The 18,347-nt window shown below is 46.6% G+C and overlaps 1 protein-coding gene across 4 annotated transcripts in view; it reads left to right on the top strand.

Moving 5' to 3' along the window:
* Positions 1-5,557: 5,557 nt before the first annotated feature.
* The window catches only part of AUNIP (aurora kinase A and ninein interacting protein), a 16,091-nt gene continuing 3,301 nt past the window's right edge, over positions 5,558-18,347 (top strand). The window contains exons 1-3 of one of the 4 annotated variants that reach the window (XM_083455753.1): positions 5,558-5,654; positions 16,314-16,452; positions 17,324-17,450. In XM_083455753.1, the coding sequence (XP_083311879.1) occupies positions 16,360-16,452; positions 17,324-17,450 (220 nt within the window). In that variant the 5' untranslated portion in view covers positions 5,558-5,654; positions 16,314-16,359. Of the gene's footprint in view, positions 5,655-9,515; positions 9,535-15,010; positions 15,123-15,193; positions 15,304-16,313; positions 16,453-17,323; positions 17,451-18,347 lie in introns of those variants that run through there. The other 3 variants (XM_083455755.1, XM_083455752.1, XM_083455754.1) reach the window with 3 other exon arrangements.

The following is an 18,347-nucleotide window of genomic DNA, read 5'->3' as shown; positions in this document are numbered from 1 at the left end:
TGTTTTATAGTCTTCTGTCTCGTCTATCCCCACAGCAACCCTTTCGACAGCAGCATAACTGGGACATCGTCTGTAGAGACAACTTTGATAGGGGTGCAAAATTAGTTACCAATAGTCACAAACACATATTGATGTGGGTTTCTCTCCTCTCAACAGGCATTGTGACCACTGGACATTCTCATTCCCGATATGCTCTTGTGGGAAGGGGGGGGGGGTGTCTTCCCTTTCCCATCCTCTATGATTTTCCACCCTGAAGTATTTTTGTACTTCTGCAAACCTTGGGGTTCCCTCAAGTCTTCTGCACATGGATGGTTAGGCTACATGAGGACCAACACAAACTGCCTGGACATTGGATACAGAAGGGATGGCTATAATAATGTCATGCTTTGCAAGAATTCAGCTGGTTTCCAGAGCAGTATATTTATTTCTGAAAGTAGTGTTGCATGGCACCCCAGTCTCCAAGCAGTGCGAGATTCTAGGGTTCATTTTTCCTTGGGAAATGAGGCACAGTGGACAACATGATGTCTTTGTGATATATGAAATATGGTTTATTTATACAGTGGTACCTCTGGTTGCGAACGCCTCTGGTTGTGCACGCTGCGGGTTATGAGCGCCGGTAACCTGGAAGTAGCTGCTCCCGGTTGCGAACTTTGCTCCAGGATGCGAACGGAAATAGAGAGGTGCGCTTTTGCTAATGGCGCCTCATGTTACGAGCGGTTTCCGGTTATGAACGGACTTCCAGAACAGATTCCGTTCGTAACCAGAGCTACCACTGTACATATAGATGACCTGAGCCTATGAAGGAGTGGTTCAAAGCACTATACTCCAAGAGAGTCCTTTCTCTCCCATTGCTGCAACCTTACGATTCAAACAGGCAGTCTACATTGTGCTCCAGCGCCTCTCTCCAACTTGCTGCAACAAACTGGAACCTTTTCTGCTAGGGCAAATCATCACCACTGCAACCTTAAAGGAGTGCTCTCCTTTTGTCTCTGCTCACTATCTCAGGGCGGGGCTGGCACAGGGTCTTTGCTTTGCTGATAGCCCATTTCCTTGTCTTTGTTCTCTGTTAATGACCTATTTCTCAGGCAATCTCCTGACACAGTAGCTGAGTCCAGCTGTTAAGAATCTGACTTCTAGTGATTCTTCAAGCATTGATTAAATTCTAACACTTACTAAATTCATGAACTATGGGAGTCTGGCACTCATAAATTCTGGTACCCGCAAACTCATAACTTTCATTTCTTCCCCAGAGAGTGGGTTTCAAGGAAGACAACTTAGCAACACCACCATTTAAAACAAAAATGCAGTTTAAAGGAAAATGTCAAATAATTATCCAGCAGCGGTAACAAAGCTTACCAGCAACCAAACTAGGGGAATCCAGAAGGGACTGAAATCAACAAACAGTTCTGTGAAAGGCAGACCTAAGGAAGGCAATTTTGACCTGCCATTTGACTCTCCCAATTTGTGGTCAGCTGTGTCTTTTTTGGGGGTGGGGGTTTCGCAATCTGGCCACTGGTGAGGGAAAGGCTTTGCAGGGTCTCCCCTGTGCAGGCAGCTTTCAGAGGAGGAAAATATTCCTCATACAGTAGATGAGAAGCAGATCCAACATCCGGAGAAGCGGACACGGAGCAATGGATCCAAACTACAAGAAAGAAGATTCCACCTAAACATTAGGAAGAACTTCCTGACAGTAAGAGCTGTTCGACGGTGGAATTTGCTGCCAAGGAGTGTGGTGGAGTCTCCTTCTTTGGAGGTCTTTAAGCAGAGGCTTGACAACCATATGTCAGGAATGCTCTGATGGTGTTTCCTGCTTGGCAGGGGGTTGGACTCGAGGGCCCTTGTGGTCTCTTCCAACTCTATGATTCTATGATCTGGCCCTGGCACCTTGGCAGAGCCCCTTCACTGCTGCCTGCATGGCTTCCACCCCACCCCCCGCACTGCTTGCAGGGCAGACCTAGGTATAGCAGTCATAATTCAGCTGGTGGCTGCCATTTTGTTTTGCTGGAATGCCTCAGGCAGTCCAGAGCATTGCAAGGAAGGAATCATAAAATTGTAGACTTGGAAGGGCCGCTGAGGGTCATCTTGTTCAACCCCCTGCATTGCAGGAATCTCAGCTAAAGCATCCAGGAGTGTTGGCCGTCCAATTTCTGCTTTAAAGCCTCCAATGAGTCCAGCATCTCCCGAGGGAGTCTGTTCCACCTGTGATATGATACCCATCCTCTTTATGGAGGATAATGCTGTCAATGGCTGCTAGACATAATGACTATGTTCTGCCTCCAGTGTCAAAGACAATATGCTGCTGAATAGTTGCTAGGAGTTGAAATTGGAGAGAATTGCTGTTGAGCCTCGGCCCTGTTCTTTCGCTTCACATAGAGATCTGCTTGGCCATTGTAAAAGCAGGATGCTGGGCCTTTGGTCTGATCCCACCAAGCTCACCTTATGTCCTTAAGTTTTTATTGTAGCTACCATTTTGTTTCCCGCACAGTGCCTTAGACTGACACAGTATTTGGGGGCATTGCAGATAAATCAAAATGGCAGCTACTGGGAGGCAGGCACCCACAGGGGCTCTGTCACTTAAAAATAATAATAAAACCCACTGCTTTGATATATGGTATTCTATCCCACAAATCGGGGGGCAGGGAGGGGAACCTATTATATAATAACCAAGGTCCCTTTGCCAAGAACCCCCTCAGATTTGCAGCCAGCGCTAATGAAAAGCCAGCCATGCCTGGTTTTGGCCAAAGTCTCCTGGGGCTCCATCAGAAATGTCCGCAACAGTTTCTTGTTTTGTTTGTAAGAAAAAGTCACAGGAGACTGATGGGGAACAGAGGAACAGCAGCATAATTCTCTTTTCCCTTTGGGTGGAAAAGCAGCTGGAGGGATTGATTTTGAGCAGAAAAACAGCTGGAGGGAAAGGATTAAGCAGATGCTTGCACCCCTGGTTCTCCATTCCCATTGGCAGCCTTCGGGAGCTATTTTTCAGTTTTAATAAAGCTAAGAGTTGCTTCTACATGTGTGGGAGACAAGTTACACGTCAGCCTCTGGATGACAACAGCCAGCAGGTTTTTCTTGCTCAGCAACTTGTGAACAAGAGTAATCTATTTGAGAAGTGGGGATTTCAACAATACTGTTCCTTAACACGTTTATAACCATTCTTAATTCACCCAATTTTTACCAGTCACACTCCACAGGCACAATTATGCAATATCTTCTTTTATCCATTGCATATATCGCAAGTCCTTTTTTTACTTTTAAAAAATATAGTTATGGGACCATCCTTATAAATAGGGCCATGTTACAAACGTATTACAAGACATATCAAGCTTGAAATACTTCTGTCTTGGGAAAAAACATCATCACATTGTAAGGCTCAGGAAGTGATGTTGATTTTGCAGCTCCTTCAAGGGTAAATAGAAGCATGGCCTCTAATGAAATTCAGGGATTTTTGTTTTTGTTTTTCAGCATGCTGTAAAGAGCAGTTTAGGATAATGTTTTTAAAAATTGTGCTTCTAGTCTATATGCTTTGGATGATGGAGTGTGTGGAGGAAGATTAGATGATAATCCCTGCAGCTCATTTTGAAACTAGGGGGTGGGCTTCAAACAGAGAGTTTTAGCACAATGTATCTCCACTTCATCTTAAAAAGCAGAGACATCACCTTGCCAACAAAGGTCCGTATAGTTAAAGCCATGGTTTTCCCAGTAGTGATGTATGGAAGTGAGAGCTGGACCATAAAGAAGGCTGATCGCCAAAGAATTGATGCTTTTTAATTATGTTGCTGGAGGAGACTCTTGAGAGTCCCATGGACAGCAAGAAGATCAAACGTATCCATTCTTAAGGAAATCAGCCCTGAGTGCTCACTGGAAGGACAGATCCTGATGCTGAGGCTCCAAGACTTTGGCCACCTCAGGAGAAGAGAAGACTCCCTGGAGAAACCCCTGATGTTGGGAAAGATGGAGGGCACAAGGAGAAGGGGACAACAGAGGAAAGATGGTTGGACAGTGTTCTCGAAGCTACAAACATGAGCCTGACCAAACTGCGGGAGGCAGTGGAAGACAGGAGTGCCTGGCGTGCTCTGGTCCATGGGGTCACGAAGAGTCGAACACGAATAAACGACTAAACAACAACAACAAATCTCCACTTCAGTCTATAGCTGCCAGAATTTTGTCTTAGGAGCCACCTAATATTCCATGCTAGATCACCTACAAAACCGTACCCAATTCTGTGGTACTATACCCAGATTGGCTCTGCAGGAGCTTTTGCAGAAAAGATCTCCCCAGCTCTGGTACTTGAGAGGCAGCCTTGGAATGGAGATGCCAGGCTCTGAATTTGGCACTTTTTATCCATGCAAACCAAGCTTGCAAACTGTAGCCCTCTCCCTCAATATCCAGACTTGCTTTTTTAAAATTGATGCTAATGCTATGTGCTTGGCTTAGCTTGGTTTGGGTGGAGATCAGGACTATTGCCTAATAAAATTCCTCTTCTCAGAAACAATTGTTTGTATAATAGGCATGTGGTTGCAGCAGCCTGGAGGTTTCCTGTGTATATTCCGAACCCAAGAAACCAAAGCAGAATTTATCAGGCAGATTACACATGACATTTGCTAAATGATTGACAATGTCTGTTGATAGCAGCCAAAAGCCCCAAAGAGCTTTGGACTGTTAGGGTATTTATACAGATATTGATGTTGAAGAACCATCATCACATTTTTTCTTTCTTTCTTTCAAGTCATAAAAGCTGCCTCCAGACTGTCAGTATTTTAAGGGAAGGATTCAAGCCCATTCCTGAGCACTAGGGTTGTGCAATTAAAGTGAATTAAGGTTCTCTGTTGCCCTAGGACAACAGATCCACTTAAAAGGAACAACTGGATCTTTTGTGGTTTGGAACGTCACAGGGAAATTTAATGAAAAGTATGTGATAAACTAATGATTAATGGGAAGATGTGTAAGCATAGCATGCAAGTAAGTCAGGATAAATGCTCATTATTGCATAACCTCGGAGTAGTCTAATCACCATGTAAGCAAATCAGGATGTATACTAACAGGTCACCTGGAAGGGCCCCAAAAGCTTGAAAATGGTAGTTTTATTTTACTGAATGTCTTCCTCTGTCACAAGCGAGCCAGCAGTAAACCACATCATGCAAGTTAGAGTTAACTCTTTATTACTATGATCTGCACAGACTAGGCAGGGTGTCAGGCCTAGTGAGCACAGCAGCTCATCCCTGGTAGGCCTGGCCCCCATTCTTCTTCTTTGGCGATCACTCGCAGCCGAGTAAGATTGTCTTCCATAAACACGGTCTTAGCAATGAGTCCATAAGTGACTGTGGAGCCCAATTCTGGACCCACATGTCCTTCCACAGTGGGGACATAGGTTTCCGGGCGGGAGTTGATCACGGTGAGCATTTGCCAAATGTGCCTTCCTCTTAACACATTTTTCCCTTGTGTCCTGAGTTCGAGCGTCTTCAAAGTCCATGACACATTTGGTAAAAGCTGTTCTCCAACTGGAGTGCTCGCAGGCCAGTGTTTCCCAGTTGTCAGTGTTTATACTACTTTTTTTTAGATTTGCACTTCAATCGGGAGAAAGCTGCACTCACAGAGCTCAGGTGATGCTGGATTTCGGCATCAGTGTCAGCCGTTGTGGAAAGATAACTGCCCAGGTAGGAGAAGTGATTGACACTTTCCAACATTACACAATTGAGTTGCATTTGTGGCACTGCAGAGCGGTTGTTTTGTGCTTGTTGGTGCTGCACTTTGGTTTTTTGAATGTTAAGCAATAGGCCAAGCTTTTTGTAAGCTTCTGCGGAGATGTTTAGGAGGATTTGGAGGTCATTCTTTGAGTGTGCACACACCCTTAATAAACTACAGTTCCTAGGATTTTCCATGACTAAGAGTGCTTTAAATGTATAGTAAGGATGTGACCTCTGTTCATCCAAGCTGGGAAAGCTTTGTTGGAAGCAGAGGGCTCTTTAAAGTGTCCAGCTGGGGTTTGCCCTCTGCTGCCTGCTACTGCAAGCAGATGAAAGCCCACTTAGACACAATGTTATCTGCATTTTTAGCCCTTGCATGGCTTAAAAAGAAACACATAGCTTGCGATGGGCCTGTAGAAACATCTCCTTTTTGTGTGGCTGGACTGACACCTATTGCACATAGAGAAGCAACATTTGTTGCCCTGCCCATCATTGGCATGTGGCCCTTGGAAGGTTGTCCATGAAGGATTGCGGCCCTTGGGTTGGCAGAGACCCCCAGAGTGCCCAGAGCTTGCTCAGGAGAGTTCCCCAGGCGCCTCTGGCCCCTTTTGGATTCCTTGCCTTGAGTCCAGCTGGTACTCCTCAAAGCAGATGTGGCGTGGAGGGTGCGTCATTGTATATACCACAGAAGAACGTTCCTTCCTGTTGCTCACATGCGATAAGCAATTGCACCCTGCCTCCATTCTGCAACCCACATCAGGAAGCCAGAATGAAAAGAACCCAGTGCCAACAGCCCCGCTGTCCTGCAGCCTAATTGATCCAGAAGAGTCCAGAAATTGTGCAAAAACAAGGCAGCTAATCAGCTGCACAAATAAGTCCCATGTCTAAAAATAACAAAATGATCTTGGGCCACTTTAAATAGAAAATGCTATTAAAAAAACAACAACTAGTTAAAAGACTATTAATAGTTTAATTCTATACTCACTTAGCTGGGCAAAAACCTTGTTAAATTCCAGGGGATTTATTTCAGGGTAGACATGGTAAAAGTTAATGCGTTAAATGCTATTTGTTCCTCTTTTAAGGAGCTGCTAGGGTCTTTAGTCATTTCTGTTTGCTTCAGCAGACTAAATCTTTGCTCCTCACCACCACCCATGTCAGACCCTTTCCTCAGAGCATGGCAACGGGGCGAGAGGTGACATGGCCCCTGTAATTTTGGGAGCACTTTTTAAGAGCGCTGGTGGCGGCAGCAAAAACTGTGCAGATCAGGGAGAGGGAGAGGCAGCAACAGAAGTAGAAGTACATGTGGTGTGGCCATTGAAAGACTTATCCTCTGTCAGTTGGTCTAATCCCCTATTAACAATGGTTTGGAACTTCAAGCTTAGGGTCTGAATGCGGCCCTCCAGGCCTCTCCATTTGGCCCTCAGGACTTTCTACAAGCCACACCCCTCACAGACTCTGCTCTGTACTCAAGTATTTTTGCATTGCTGGAATGTGTCCATCTGATGATGGCTGTTCCTTGTCTGGAGAGAGGATAGAGAGGGATGTGTGAGTGTGTTTAGGAATCAACGTCCTGGACAAAGGCAAAACTCAAATTCATTGCTCCGCTCACTTTTGCTTCTGATCCCACCCACTATTCACATGTGGCCCTCAGAAGTTTGCCTGTAAGGGAATGTGGCTCTTGGACTGAAAATCGTTCCCCATCCCTGGCATAAAAAGTTTTATTTTGGGTGAGGGGTGATCTGTGGCTTTCCAGATGATTGCTGGATAATTTATTGGCCATGCTGGCTGGGGCTGATGGGAGCTTGAGTCAAAAAACATCTGGAGGGCCACAGGTGAGCAAACCCTGTTCCACTGTGCAGAAGAGATATTCCTCTTTGGTGGTTGGAAGGAAACTTGGCGAGAGTAAAATCTCCAAGTCTAATAATGGTGCAGTCCTCCCAGCCTGCCTGCATCAGAGTCCCTGGGGACAAAGAGGGATGAATCAAGGGACTTTGATTTTTGAGCAGGCTTTATCAGTACCCCCAATAGCTGAGTCCATCGTCCTCTACTCACCCGCTGTGCAAAGGTCCAGCCAGACAGCCCAAAGTGAGGTTAAATGTATGCCATGTTTAAATAGCTTGACCCTGTCTGGGCTGGATGCCTGACAGAGAGACAGACCAAGACATGTGGGGGCCTGAGAGGGGGGAAGCCAAAATACCCCGCCCCAAACTGTGCATCCTGAATGCACTGCTTTCTAATGGGGCACAGACCTTCAATTCTAATTCCTGTTAGGGTTAGTCCTAGGGATATCCTATGGTAGGGTCTGTCAGAGCCCTAGTCTACCCTGTGGTAGAGCCTGCAGACAGTCCCAGGTTCAATCCCTGGTACCAGAGAACCAGTGGTGGTGCAATGGCTAGAGCACTGGATCAGGACCTGAGAGACCAGAATTCAAATCTCTACTCAGCCATGAAGCTTACTGGGTAACTTCTGTGCCGGATTCCCAAATACACAGAGTGGGCCCCATGCCTTTTAGGGCCCCCACAACAACGAATCAAAATAATAGTGTGTAATAAAATTCATTTATTAAAATTGTTGGTTGGTAAAATAAAAAAACGTATTAGGAGATAATTTGCGACCCCTGAGATTTTGACTGCCTAGCGGCCTCTGCAGGGTTTAATCTGGCCCTAGGTAACTTCTGGTCAGTTACTGCCTCTCAACCTAACCTTCCTCACAGGGTTGTTGTGAGGATTAAATGAGGACGGGGAGAACCATGTAAACTCCTTGGAGAAAAAGGTGAGATAGAAATGCAGTAAATAAATACCGTATTTTTCGCTCCATAAGACACACTTTTCCCCTCCTAAAAAGTAAGGGGAAATGTGTGTGCATTTTATGGAGCAAATGCAGGGGGGAGGCAGGCAGGAAAAGCCCACAAGCTCCATGTGGCTCTTATGGCTTTTCCCCAGGAGGGAGAAGGGACTGACGTGGCCAGTCAGTCCCTTCTCCCTACTCGTAGAAAAGCCCGCAGGAGCTGCACGCTCCTTAAAGGATGCGCGGCTCCTGTGGGCTTTTGCGGGAGGTGGGGGTATTGTCATAGCCGCGCGCAGCCTCTCCCGGCTGGAGAGGTTGCGGGCGGCTAAAGAGGAAGCCAAGACAGTGATTTTCCCCCCCTTGATTTCCCCCTCTAAAAACTAGGTGCGCCTTATGGTCCGGTGCACCTTGTGGAGCGAAAAATACAGTAAATCTCCGGGTATAACTAACTGAACTAGGTAGGTGAATGGTCGGACTTTGTATTGAAAGCATCTTCCAAGGGGCTACAATTCTCTCTTCCTGGCAGGGGGACTCTAGGCAAAGGAGGACTTCTGCTGTCCTGCTCTTTAAAAAAACTTGTGGAGAAGATGGAATTATCTTCTTAAAGACTACCTCCCCATATGCAGGCCTGTTGGATCCACTAAGGCTGTCACAGGAAGCTTCTTCCATGATTGCCCCCGTGGTTTGGAACAGCCCTTCCACCTTCTTCTCTTTAAGCCATTAGGAGTATGAGGTCCCTGGGCTGAAACTAATTTTTGAGCAGAGAGGATTTTGCTGCAAATTCCCCTGTGGAAGTGTGCCTATTCCCACCCTCTGGTACGTAAGAGTGAGGTGGACTTTTCAAGCCTGCAGTCTAGAGGAGCAGAGAGGTTGGTGTGTTGCAGGGAAGCCAGGAGGGAAAAGGAAAATGTGGATACCTGTGACTCACTGTGCTCAATGGCAGGGCTGGCCATGCCTGCTCCAACCATCCCCACTGCAAGAACTGCAGAGATTCCAGGAAAGGGCTGTAACTCTGTGGTAGAACTTCTGTTTTGTATGCAGAAGGTCCCAGGTTCAATTCCAGGTAAGGCTGGGAACGTCCCCTCTTTGAAATCATGGAGCACTGTCAGCATAGCTCAAGAGTCAAAGAGGGGGAGCTGGGCCCAGCCTGCAGGCCATTTGGGCAGGTGGATGCGGCTCCTCATCTGTCAATTACCTGATATCATCATGCCATTAGGTAAAGTGTTTTGCTTTGCCCCGGGCAATCTGAAATCAAGCCACACAGGCAAAGGTTCAGGGGTTTGGCAAGTCCCACCTTTGGCAGGGAGCTGCATTTTTACCCATCCCACAGCTGATGTCATATACGACAGCAGGTGCAGGACAGAGTGGCTTGGGGAAAACAGTCCCGCGGGCCAAATTAAGATGCCTAAAATGCATTTGGAAGCTCCCCATCACTGGGCGTAGACCTTGCTGACTCAAATGGATTAACCGTCTAATTCAGTACAGGGCAGCTTCCTATGGAGGACTAGAGATCAGAAAATGGCTGCCAAGGAGTGATACTCTTCAGTTCCGCTGGATAACGGGCAGTGCTGTTCCCAGGATTAGCACTGCCTGGCAAGGCATCCTGAGTAACCTGCTAGGAGCACTGGCGGAGGAACGGGTGTGTGGAGGGAGTGGACCGCCCCCAGCACCACTATTTGGTAGGGTGCCATTGCAGCGGCCCACCCAGACACAAGCTGCGCACTCCCCACGCTGGGCTCCAAGCCCCCACAGGCGGTGCACCATGCCCCCAGTATGCGCTCCATGCCCCATCAGGTGGCATGGCCTTGCGGGTGGTGGGCCACACCCCAGGGATGCATGCCACGCCACGCCCCTGGGGCGCCAGCTACGCCCCCGCCTGCTCGCCGCCCCTGGTAGCAGTGCATGCAGCTTCACCACTGGCTAGGAGAGAGGGGAGATAAAATTGAGGAGTCTCACAAGCTGCTTCTTTTTCTCTGTTCAAAGTCAGTTTATCTACATTAAGTAAAGGTCACTGGAAGTCTTTCCAGTGGAAAATAACAAAAATACACAATAGTTAGACTTCAGTAACATACCAGTACTATTACGTCAGTTGGCCTTCAGCTCAAGAAACAGCTAATTATTTCACCCAATTTATCGCAAAGACTCTCTTAGCAGCTTTGGCAAAGAACACTCTCCTGTAAGTTCTGAGACAGCTGTTCACCAACTTTTTCTCCATGGACAACTTGAAAATTGCTAAGGGCCTTGAGGGTCAGTTAATGATTTTCCTGTTGTAATGGGATGTGTTAGATGCTGTATGATTTTTCATTTTATTTTCATTGCTTCCAATAGTTCATTTATTGTGTTTTATTACAATTTAAATTGTATTTTTGCAGATGCCACAGATAATAATAATAATAATAATAATAATAATAATAATAATAATAGTGTGTGCCAATCTGGTTTGTGGGAGTTGGTCCCTATGGTTGAAATACAGAAAATTAATCAACTTGAGTAGTGCAACTCAAATTGGGTCTAATGTCGCTTCTGGGGGCCCCACAGGATCAGGGGCTCTGTGTTGTAAACAAAATCTGCCCTTTTTCCCTTATTGGGTATCCAAGAGCCCATATAGAGTCCTTAAGTGGGTTCTTTATCGGTAGGAGAAAATAACAGAGGCTAACCAGAGAATATTGAGAAGCAAAGCTGCTAGTAAGCCTGATCTTTATTATAGCTGTTGCAACAGGGTGCTCCCCTCACACACAGGAGGACCCAGAACAAAGGTGTGCCTGCCCTTATATAGACATTTTAAATTCCCTGCCCTGGAGCTCAAGACCACCCCTCCATACATCATACATACATCACAGAAGGGGTGTAACCCAAGACCATTCCCCACAAACATCATACCTACATCACAGAAAAGGTGGTCTACAACAGAAATTTGAATGTTGTTTTTCCTGTCTGCCAGGTTATCTGATAATGCCTTATCTGATTGCCTTTCCTGGTAGTCTGGCCATTCCTTTTAAATGGTGATTACCAAATTCCTGAGACAATGGGAAGGTTCCCTCACCCCCTCCCTCCTTGCAGAGGAAACATTTGGTCAGTTCGGGAGTCAAAATGGTTTCAGCACGGTCTTCCTGTGCTGTTCCAGATGTGGTTTATCTATTTATGTATGTGTTTGCTTGGTACTGTAATAGAATTTTAAGGTCATATATATATAATAAATGTTCATAAATGTGCCAATGTCTGGAGCAGCACAGGAAGACCTCCTGAAACCATTTTGACTCCCTGAAACCATTTTGACTCCCAGTATCAGCCTCTGTAAAGTCAGCCAGGATTTCCTGGCCTCTTTTCTTGGAAAACACCCCCCTCTTACTTCTGTGCCTTAACAGGTAAATTTACTCCCAAGTAAGCTTCCTTTCATGAGGAAACTGCAAGGGGGGGGGAGTGTTTGCTAGGAACTCCATTCTCACTTTCTGTGTGTGCTTATTTTAACCCTTAGGTTACTCCTATCCTATATACTAGGCTTACCCTTACGATGCAAGTTCAGGAAATTGTTCTCTCTTTATCTTTATTTTATAATTCTTCTCTAGAAACTTTGCCCAATCTGGGTATTTTATGCGTTATAAGCACCCCTTAGACTCTTTCGTTTAAGAAAGTAAATTCCCTCTTAAAACTGTTTATCTTAAGGTTTGTTAAAGGCTTCCTATATGAAGTTGGTACTTTTATCTTCCCCTTCCTTCTTTTTTCCCTTAGTACACATGTGTGCTTGCATGATAGGGCATTTCCCAGTTGTGCGTCTGTACTTACATCTGTGTGTGTCTCTCTGATAGTACAAATCTTGCTGTGAACCCTGTATTTTAGACGGTTGGACTAGGTGACCCCAGGGTCCCTTCCAACTCTGCCAATTTATGGCTACATGGAAGGCAATGTATCTGCAAGCATAGGAGGGTAATTCTTAAGTTCTGGTGTATGGTGATGGGTTGAAATTCAGCCCAGCTTTGCTTTTTGGTACAGAAAGATGGAAAGATTGGTTTTTAGAGTTTAGAATAGATAGTTTTAAAGGGTGAGAGGTGGAAGCCGTGATGTTTTTGAAGCAGAACTGGTGATATCAAGCATCTTGAGTGATTATCTAACAGTTTTGACATTTATTACCTATCTAAGACCTTAAAATTCTTATAACATCTAAAGCTTAAGCTTCATTAGTTTCATAGTAGATCTACCCAGTTTCTCCCCCCAGACTTTGTGTTCTTTTAGGCTTCAAGAAAAGCTATAGCTATGGGGGGTGGGGTGGCTTCTAGCCAGTTTTTTTTTTTGCCCTGGGTGAAGCCTCCAGAAGGGTCCCACTTAAGGCTCCTAGCCTGTATATGTGTGTACGCAAATGTGCATGGAGGGTGTGTGTGAACTTCTTGTGGGCATAAGGTTAAGGGTAAACACATACTCATAACAGATGCTCATTACAACTCCAGTAGAAAGATCCTAAACTTCTTGGGAGTGTTCTATCTTTTGTGATGGCTTTGGCTAAACAAATAAATAGTATTTGTTTGCCTTGGGAGGGTGCCTAGGCCCTAGGGAGACACGTGGGTAGCGGACTCACATGTGGATTAAAATGTACACCTTGAGACGATGACCCGCCCTTAGAAACAGATAAAACAAATTCCAGTCAGAGGAATCGGGTGGGTCCTGGAAACATACCTCATACATCTAAGGACAGGGTAAATGAGTGTGTCTTCAGCAGTCACTGAAAGCTGTAAAGCACCTCTGTGGGGAGGGAACTCCTCAACTTTACGGATAGTGAAGAAAGAAGCTCTCAGTCCATGGATGCTCCAGGGACCAGCTTGGGAGCCCCTGTTCTAAGAGCATAAGACAAGCCCTGCTGGATCAGAGCGGAGGACCCATTTAGTCCAGCATCCCCCCACTGGCCAACTAGATGTCCATGGGAAGCCCTACAAGCAAGGACATGAGGGCAGCATGGCTCTCCTCACTTGTGTTCACCAGCAACTGGGACCCAGAGGCATATTCTGCCAAAATGCAGAATGTAATATATACCCATTGTGACTGGTAGCCTTTGGTAGTATTAAAAAAGGTAAAGGGACCCCTGAGTGTTAGGTCCAGTCGCGGACGACTCTGGAGCTGCGGCGCTCATCTCGCTTTATTGGCCGAGGGAGCCGGCGTACAGCTTCTGGGTCATGTGGCCAGCATGACTAAGCCGCTTCTGGCGAACCAGAGCAGTGCACGGAAACGCCGTTTACCTTCCCGCTGGATTGGTACCCATTTATCTACTTGCACTTATCCTCCATGAATTTGTCTTAATTCCCCTTAGAGTCATCTAGGTTGATGGTTGCTGTCTCTACATCTTTTAGCTTTGTGCTGCTATGCACTTCCTTCTCTGTCCTGTGTGAAATGTGGTAAAATATAATCAAAACCTATGCTAAAATATGCAGGAAATAAAATCCGCAGCACAAAAATATAAATACTGGTGTCATACATCATGAAAAGTAAAGCTTGTTTGATAAAGAATGAATGCTTTTGAAAGTTGTGTTTTTTCAAAGCAGCCTTTGGTGGTGCTTCCTGAAACCTGTGCAGTACCTAACAGAGTCTCCTTTGAATTTCTGCCCCACAGTCTAGGCTTAAGACTGGCCAAATGTGGGCCTCCTGTCTTCATGTTTTCCCAGCTGACCATAGTAGTAGTAGTAGTAGTAGTAGTAGTAGTAGTAGTAATAATAATAATATTTTTTTATTTATACCCCACCCATCTCTGGGCGGCTTCCAACAAAATATTAAAATACTGAAATAATGTTTTCAGTTGATTTGTCCAAGTCTGTTGTGTACACTGGTACAGACTACACTCGTCGAAGGCTACATGTGAATAACATAGGAGTGTACAGCTCAGCTATTTGTGTACACAGGCTGTACACTCACTGACTGTCGTGCGTGGGCCTAATGCAGGGAGATTGCCCCAGTATGGATTGTGGATTCTGTACCCCCCTTTTGCTCCACCTTCTGGATCAACACATCTACTTTGTCTTTTTAATTTATTGCATTTATATCCCCACAACAGCCCTGTGAAGTAGGTTAGGCTGAGAGGTGACTGACCCAAGTTCACCTGGTGAGCTTCATGGCTGAGTGGGGGGATTTGAATCCTGGTCTCTCAGTTCCCAATCTGACACTCACAACTCCACCACACTGGCTCTTTGTGGGATTACTTTTGAAACTGAGCTACACAGCCACTTTCGTGTTTGGTGTGTGTCTGTCCAGATCTCTGGCACAATGAGAGTTGTCTTGGACCCCTGGGAGTAATCTCCGTGGTTATAGCTGTTAAAATTGTTGCATTCGTTGGCCTGGGCTTAATAGCAATAGCGTGTGTGGAGAGAGTGGTGGGGAGGGATGTGGGGATAGAGACGGCTAGCCCGGAATGTCGCAAAACATTCACAAAGACCCGCTGGGCGCAGCTGCGAGAGAGAGCGAGAAGGGGGCGGGGCAAGGGGGCGGGAAGAGGCTAGGGGGCGGGGCAAGGTTCCTGCTTCCCCTGCTATTGGGCATTTCCTAGGGCGAGGGGCGGGGCTTGAGACGCGGGAACGTTGAATTCTGGGAATCGCTTTGCAACAGGGCAAGCCTGGGCAGATGCGCAAAGTCTCCTGGTGGGACAGGCTCTTGTTGGCGCTTCCTCGGATGCAGGTAATGCTGTTGCAAATGCAAGGTGGGCGAAGGGAGGGAGGCAGGGCGGTGCGGTGCTTCCGAGACGCAGATTGCAATCCTGCCCTCACTGAGAAAAACCTGGGCCGCTCCTTCTCTCAGCCTCCGCGGGACGAAATAGCGAGAACTTTGTGCACATTGTTCTGAGCTCCTTGGAGGAATGGTGGGAATTTTATTCTTCTTTTTTTAAAAAGGTTGCAAGTAGGACCACCGTCAAAATGTTGCCTGCCACCCACTCTACCAGGAAGCATTCAGTGTCCACTGAGCATGCTCAGTTCTCCTGGGATAGTTTGATCTTCCTACCCGCCCTCTCGCCCTCAGCTGTTTCGTGTGTGCAAAGCTCTGGGTTTCCTTCAGCCTGCCGAGACCTCCGTCTTGTTTCTTGCATCCCACCTTTTCTCCAAGGAGCTCCATGTGGTGTACGGGGCTCTCCGTCTCCCCAGTTTATCTTTACACCTCGGTGCGATAGGTCTAGGCTAAGAGGCTCAAGTGAGCTCCATGGCTGAGTGGGGAATAGGTACACCACAGGGGCTTCACTGAATGTGCATGGCAACGTAAGAGTCAGTGCTTGGGGAACTGAGTTTGCTGTTAGAGAATCCTTTCCCTTCAAAGGTGGGAGGCTGTAAAAAATATAAAACCAATTAAAGGTTTCAAAAAAAAAAAAAAGATTTGGCAGTCAATAGCAACTGACAGAGGTAGTGGGGAGGTCTGCAGCATTTTGGGGCTGGGGGTGGCTGCTGTGGAATTTACATGTCCCTGATCCAGCAGGTACTCAGGTTCTTTAAGTAGCTGAATAGGGAGATGCGAGTTTTAAATTGCCACTTAGCCATGAAGCTTGGTGGGGGACCATGGGCTAGTCATATTCTTGGCTTAACCTACCTGGCTGGGTTCATATGAGGATAAAACGGGGAGGGCTGAGCTCCTGGGAAGTTTGCTTTTCCACATTCATTGTCAGACGCAGAATTGTTTACCATGAAGGTTGCATCCAACCAACCACTGAGATGGGTGTGGAAGCAGATGGTATCAACGTGTTGAAACAATAATATAGGCTGGCCTTATCCCTTGCCTATTTCAGCCCTGAAGCTATTGAGGCAGGTGTATACTTTTCAACCATTCCTCTGCAGCCACAGAGGCTGGTATAACTTAGCATGCATGCCTCTCCTCTCTTCTTAGATTGCAGAAAGCCTTGCATCATCTGAACACAGAAGACAAACTGCTCATGAAACAGAAGGCCAAAAGCCCAGCGCAGAAGCAGTCTGAGTCTTGTGGTGTCTGGCTGGATACATCAGCCCTTAAAAAACGCAAAATACAGGTAATGGAGGAACAAGCCTGGAAATATGTTTTTATAACTCCACATTGTAAGGTGCCAGATCTGCATATGGTGGAGAATTGTTTTGTCATTCCTGGGTGCCAGCTGATAATTTTAAGACTACAGTGGTACCCCGCAAGACGAATGCCTCGCAAGAGGGAAAACTCGCTAGACGAAAGGGTTTTCCGTTTTTCAATGCGCTTCGCAGGACGAAAATGTCTTGCAAGTCTTGAGATTTTTTTTCGCTCCCCACCCCCTTTTTCTAAGCCGCTAAACCGCTAATAGCCTTTTAGCAGCTAATCCGCTAATCCCTTAAGCCTTTAATAGCCGCTAATAGCGCTAAGCCGCTAATAGGGTTGCTTCGCAAGACGAAAAAACCGCTAGACGAAGAGACTCGCAGAACGAATTAATTTCGTCTTGCGAGGCACCACTGTACTTGGTGAGTTTGTGGCTGGTGTGTACTTGGGACATCACTTAATACTGGGAAATGTGCAGGGAGGAGGTAGACACCATGCAGGCCTGCCCAAACCTGGAACAAACACTGTCCTGGAGGAGGGCCATGACTGGTTGGAAGGACCCCTAAATAGGTGCTGCAACACTTTGTCACAGGGCCCACGTGCAAGTCCTGTTCCCATGGAACTAACATTTATGGGAATAAATCAGTTCTGAACAATAAGGGAGAGAACATAAGAACCCTGCAGGATCAGGCCAAAGGCTCATCTAGCCCAGCACTTTGTTTTCATGGTTGCTTGTAGGCAGAACTTGAGTGTGACAGCAACACTCCCCACCTGTGACTCCCAACAACTGCTATTCAAAGGGATGATTTCCTGCATGGTGATGAATTCTGACACAGAATTTCTGCTTTCCCACCCAGAGCTTCATGGCTAAGCCAGTATTAAGAACACTGAACCAACTTTCGCATTGTCCTTTTCCAACAAAAGCACCTCTTCAATGCACCAAGCAAACCACCATTTCCACCTTCTTCAGCACACAACAAGCAGGTATGTTGGTGTTTTTTTGTGTTCTAGCTGAGGGCAAAAGCCAGAACATGTCATGGGAGGAAGCCGGGCAACTGGAACTTGGGATTCTGGATGTGATGCTCAAAATACTCAAGGTCAGGGCTAGGGAACTTGTGCCGCCCCTACAAAGGTTGCTGGATTACAATTCCCAACATCCCTGACCCTTGTCTCCTGGCTTGGGCTGGTGGGAACTGGGAATCCAGCAACATCTGCAGGGATGTGGGTTTCCTAGTCTGGCTCCAGCCTCTTCCAGATCAGTTTGCAGCCCTATTCATGTCTAGAGTAAGGTGGAGAGCTGCACTCCAAGCACTGCCTCTGACATCATGTTTCTTCTCTCCCTGCAAATAACCCAGTTGCATGTGGTAGTGTGAGCAGAAAATCTCAAAGCAGGAGCTCCCACTCATGAGTAGCAGATACATGCTATCAGGGCAAATATTCAAGTGCCCCAATTGGGCAGAGCCCCTACTTGTGAGCAGGGGTTTGTGCATGGGGATTTCTGATTCCACACCCATATGCAATGATTATTTTGTGGGCGGGCGGCAGGGCTTAAAGCATTCATTGTTCTACACCAGGGAGCCTTTTTCAGTCCCGGTGCCCCATTGGACTTTTCAAGGCCCACATGCCAGGGGTGGGGGGGAACGAGAGGTAAAGTGGGCTGGTCAATGAATGTAAAAGATATCTTTGTGCAGTAGGCTAGTTTCTGCATACATCCCTCTCAGTTCTTCATCCAGGTAAGCAAGAGGCATTAAGAGTTCAAGGGTGCATTTCGGCCAAGCAGGAACCTGGGTGCAAAGCAGGGCCACAGACACTCAAGTCCCGGGCAGAGTTCTGAGGATCTGATACAAGTGTTTCCCCACCCTTACTGTACCTGCTTGCACC

This window comes from Podarcis tiliguerta (assembly GCF_965153285.1).
Source record: "Podarcis tiliguerta genome assembly, chromosome: 8".
Taxonomy (NCBI): domain Eukaryota; kingdom Metazoa; phylum Chordata; class Lepidosauria; order Squamata; family Lacertidae; genus Podarcis; species Podarcis tiliguerta.
Note: the sequence above shows the minus strand (reverse complement) of the source record. Positions and strands in the feature narration are given on the sequence as shown.